The sequence below is a fragment of the Austrofundulus limnaeus genome, unplaced genomic scaffold, assembly GCF_001266775.1.
Source record: "Austrofundulus limnaeus strain Quisiro unplaced genomic scaffold, Austrofundulus_limnaeus-1.0 Scaffold434, whole genome shotgun sequence".
Taxonomy (NCBI): domain Eukaryota; kingdom Metazoa; phylum Chordata; class Actinopteri; order Cyprinodontiformes; family Rivulidae; genus Austrofundulus; species Austrofundulus limnaeus.
The window spans coordinates 112,796-117,888 of NW_013952836.1; the positions used below are offsets into that span (position 1 = coordinate 112,796).

At 37.0% G+C, this 5,093-nt stretch overlaps 1 protein-coding gene across 1 annotated transcript in view; it reads left to right on the forward strand.

Annotated features, from left to right (window-relative positions):
* The window catches only part of LOC106529288 (radixin), a gene marked incomplete in the record, with an annotated part of 38,731 nt that overhangs the window by 23,252 nt on the left and 10,386 nt on the right, over positions 1-5,093 (forward strand). Inside the window, 7 exon segments of the mRNA XM_014024661.1 lie at positions 1,486-1,608; positions 1,812-1,963; positions 2,228-2,311; positions 2,554-2,700; positions 4,067-4,163; positions 4,256-4,419; positions 4,658-4,788. Coding sequence (XP_013880115.1) covers positions 1,486-1,608; positions 1,812-1,963; positions 2,228-2,311; positions 2,554-2,700; positions 4,067-4,163; positions 4,256-4,419; positions 4,658-4,788 — 898 coding nt within the window.

Consider the following 5,093-nt stretch of genomic DNA (forward strand, 5'->3'; position numbering starts at 1 on the left):
CTCGGTCCGGATCCGGACCGAGGTCCGCCTATTAGTGACCTCTGATGTAGACCCTGTTGTGGACCAAACCACCAGACAGCGACCCATTTTTGAGGTGGTCTCAGTCCGATTCCAAACAAACTCTAGTGCGGTTTGCTTCTGGTGTGAATACAGACCAGCCTTTAACAGAATCAACTACAGGAAACGTGCGGCTTTTTGGACTTCACGAGCCACTGTTGTTAAGCATCATGGTAACAATTAGCCCTTCATTATGGCTATTATAGGCATATTTATAGGCATTATTATAGGGCTGCACAAGATCAATAAAACCTGCGATGTGCGTAAGAGTGCTTARTATTGCGATGATGWTATGACTTAAGATAAATCCAAAAATACCTAATTAYACAAWGTTGATGTTTTTCTGCTCTGGGTTCAGAGCAAAAAACAACWAMTACATAATYTCCATTACAACATGATGGAGTGATTATGATTTGATGTTTCTCTTGTCCATTTTGTTTAACAGACTGATGCTGACAAACAACATAAATACAAATATKTGAGCCAATCATTTATTGCAATTTACGCATTTTTTGCGATATGCATATTGGCTGTAATAACAGCCGATAACACTGGCTGTTATTGCGATAACGATAATTTTGTGATATATTGTGCAGCCCTACATTATTATAATATTTCTTCTCCTTTGAGTTGCAGCATGCATTCGCCAAAGCCTGTCCATGAAATAGCCTTGGAGTCAATTGTCCAATTACTTTTGGTCTCTTTAAAAGCAGGGTAGCACATTTTAAGGAGCTGAATTCCTAAAGCCTTCATTCAGTTTTAATGTGGATACCCTCAAATGAAAGCTGAAAGTTTGGACTTTATATCCATGTCCTCAATAGGTTTCAGTAAACGGGTAAAAAAATAAACTAACTTTGTTTCAGTGCCCAAATAGTTATGGACCCAACTGTATGATTAGCCAATTTATTGGTGTGTTTAGTAAATTAAAATAATATATAGGTTTTTTTCAGATTTTTAGWATGACAATTCTGAAGAAAAAAAGGGTTTGCATCTTTGCTTTTGGCTCATTTATTTACATCAGGTGATATTTTGACTCTTAATCAGACTGTCTTATGTCACCTGGTGTAAATAAATGAGCCAAAAGCAAAGTCCTTCACAGAAGAGGATTACGACTATGGTGGTATAATATTTATATGTTTATTCTTAGAATTCAGACTTTCTCAGAATTCTGAAAGTCTGAATTCTAACTATTTCTCTTTTTCAGAATTCTGAGATGTTTTTTCCTCTGTGGCCTTAAACCTTTTCCATTCTTCAGTGTTCAAACCTTTTTTTTTGTTTTGTTTTTACCACATGATCTCCCGCATTTTAACTAAGCACCTGCTGTTATTTTGAACATRGATTTGTGTGGTTCTTGTTCCATTTGTTCTTGTTTAGGTTTAAGATCAAGCAAAAAGTTTGTGGTTGGATGTTTATTTGTTTATTCCCCAGGTGACCCAGCAAGATGTGAAGAAAGAAAACCCACTGCAGTTCAAGTTCAGAGCCAAATTCTTCCCTGAAGACGTGTCAGAGGAATTAATCCAGGAGATCACACAGAAGCTTTTCTTCCTACAGGTAACCAAACCACTTATTGTGAAAGTGCACATTAATGACATTATGGCAAATCAATGATTTCTCACAAAATATCTGTGTTAAAAAACTTGTCTTCTGTTTTCTCAATTCTGCTCCTGGATGATTCGGCTCATTGCTCTCTCACTATTTGTGCAATATTTTTGTGGGATTTCTGACCTTTTCCGTTTTCACATTTGTCCAAACAGGTCAAAGAAGCCATTTTGAATGATGAGAACTACTGCCCTCCAGAGACCGCCGTGTTGCTGGCTTCATACTCCGTCCAGGCCAAGTACGGAGACTATGCCAAAGATGTCCATAAACCTGGATACCTTACTCATGATAGACTTCTGCCTCAGAGGTAATTCAGCCGTGTCATGACATGAGTCTCTGCTGCTCAGTCATCATGACTAATAACACTTGGGAGTAATCTGCAGTGAGAAGGGGACCTTTGTGTTTTCACAGGAGAGTTGAAATGTCTGCATCTCTGCTGGAGTACTCTATGATTTCCTGTTGAGGAAACAATTTTGAGCTGTTTGACATTACTTCAGGTGAATGTGTGTGTGTGTGTGCGTGTGTGTGTGTGTGTGTGTGTGTGCGTGTGTGTGTGTGTGTGTGTTTTCAGAGTTCTGGAGCAGCACAAGCTGACAAAGGAGCAGTGGGAAGACAGGATACAGACTTGGCATGAAGAACACAAAGGAATGCTCAGGTGCCTGTCAAATTTTATTCATGCAGTTTAAACAAAATAATCTTTAATTTGGTTGTGTTTGAACAAATTATGTAACTTATTAAATTATTACTAGTAGAGGAGCAAGGTTTGAAGTTGGTTAGAGTAACCTGCAGTAGTTTAATTTCTTAGATCACTTTTAAAATTAATTCAACGTGGCCTTGATCAAAGATGTGTGAATAAACAAGTCTTTTAGCACTGCTGTATTTTTTCCTTGTCTTTAGAGAGGACTCCATGATGGAATACCTTAAAATTGCTCAAGACTTGGAAATGTATGGAGTGAACTACTTTGAGATCAAAAACAAGAAAGGCACACAGCTATGGCTCGGCGTGGATTCTCTCGGCCTCAACATTTATGAACACGAGGATAAGTAAGACRTGAACTTAAAGTGATTTATAACCTTGTACAAAAAAATATATAAATAAAACCAATTTCTCTATATAGGGTTAATTCTGGCAGTGGTGGTGTTAAAATCACTTTGTATCAGGCATTTTGGCTTAAARCTACCACTCTATTCACACCACCTTAACAACAAGCTACCTACAATAAAGTGGATATCAGTKCCAAAAAAAAAGGCTCAACAACTGAGTGAACAAGCGTTCACAGTTAAAAGAAAACACAATAAGTAGTTAAGATAGAAAAGACTACCGTAATTCAGTGGTGTGGTGCTGGTTCAGCTATCAAAGCTCTGATAAACTTTCATTCTGCTGTAAAATGTGCTGAAGAGTCTGGCATCGACTTGCAGCAAGAAATCAGATCTGTTCAATCCTCTGATAAACTTAAACATCAACATCTCATCGTCAGCAACTGTTGAACAAAGTGAAGCCGACGCTGCAAAATGCAGATGGGTATGGCAGGCCGTTTTGACATAAAATCGTCTTCACCACACTTACATTCCAGATATTTAAAATTGGTTCATGACTAGACATAACAGTATACGTTAATTAAGATACTTCTAATTATACTTTAACTAGAAAACATACCTGTTAGTGATAGCTCTGACTCTATTCTGACTGGTCTGAATGATGTCAGATTTAACATTAAGTTTTATGGAGGCTCTAAATTAAATCTGCAAAAAATCACTATCTGAAACATTCAGTTATCAAAAATTAAACTATGACTAGTCATAAAGTAAATTAAAGATAGCTTGCTTTTTGTTCTGACCATTTATAATTTAATTAAATAAATCTTAAATGATATCTGGTTAAATATCAGGGTTCTTGGCAATCTTTTTTTTTTTTTACATTTTTATTCATATCAATATTGGAATTTATAGATTAAAAAAATTGCAATTAGATTATTTTCCAAAATCGTTCAGCCCTAATTTCTTCTAAATATTTAATTGGCTATTTTTCAATACATTTATTTTGTAAATGTTTTAGCTACTTTGTCAGTAGGACGTGCTTACACTAAACACTTAAAGCCATTTGAAAGCAGCGTTTTTTCTTTTCAGAAATCTAAATTCAGACTATCTGTAAAATGAAGAAGGGTTCTTTTTTGTACTCTGGTCATATATTATTTATTTTGTTTTTGAGAAGAGTGATACAACCTCTTTGCTTTTGTATTTGTTGCCATTATCTATCCTGACTGCTTTTCTTTTGCCTCGTAAGCTAAAAATAGTGTTTACAGCAAAACAGTGTGGGGTGATTTTCTTGTTCTTAGTTTCTGCATTAYTCATTTCCTTTTTAAATTCTCAGGYTTTCTTAAAATTATCCATATATTTAAATATCTTCCAGACTGACACCAAAGATCGGCTTTCCCTGGAGTGAGATTCGAAACATATCTTTCAACGACAAGAAGTTTGTCATTAAGCCTATTGACAAAAAAGCTCCTGTGRGTGATTTCTGTCATCACAAGAACTGAAAGGTCAACTAACAGATGATGCTTTACAGATTTTCATACTGTTTTTTTTTAAATTCTCACAGGACTTTGTGTTTTATGCCCCACGGCTGCGCATCAACAAGCGTATTTTGGCGTTGTGTATGGGTAACCACGAGTTGTACATGAGGAGGAGGAAGCCCGACACCATCGAGGTGCAGCAGATGAAAGCTCAAGCAAGAGAAGAAAAGCACCACAAGCAGATGGAGAAGTACTTCAGATAATGCTAAAGTTTTCAAATATGTGTGAATAGACATACAGTATTTCCAGTCATGGTAGAGCCTCACCACTGGAGGGCAGTCTTGTTTTTACTCGTTTTAGACAGAACTGACYGAGTTTTGACTCTGGAGCTTCAGTCCTTACATCAGTCTTAAGTGACAAGTACAAATAAAACACAAAGATTTAACACACTCAGACATCTGGCATATTTATTTGCAAAATGTTCTCAGGGCCCAGCTGGAGAATGAAAAGAAGAAGCGAGAGCTTGCAGAGAAGGAGAAGGAAAGGATAGAGCGGGAGAAAGAGGAGCTGATGGAGAGGCTCCGGCAGATTGAAGAGCAGACGACGAAAGCTCAAAGAGGTGCGCGTCTTTCTCCTCATCCATTCATCTCTTTACTTTGCTGCTGCTTCYCTCCTGTCGACTCAGAGCGTCTCTGGAGGCTGCTAGTCAGACATTTTGACTATTCATAACCAAAATGATCTGAAATTATTTTTTTATTAATTAGTTTTTATCTAATGAGGCATCTGTTTTCTATGTACTGTGAACTGTGCCATGTTTTGAAATATTAAATGTACAGTTCTGTTTACCATAAACATACTAATGGTGCGTTCACACCGAATGCGATTTCAGCGTCAGCAGCAGCAGGTTTACATACAAAGTCTATG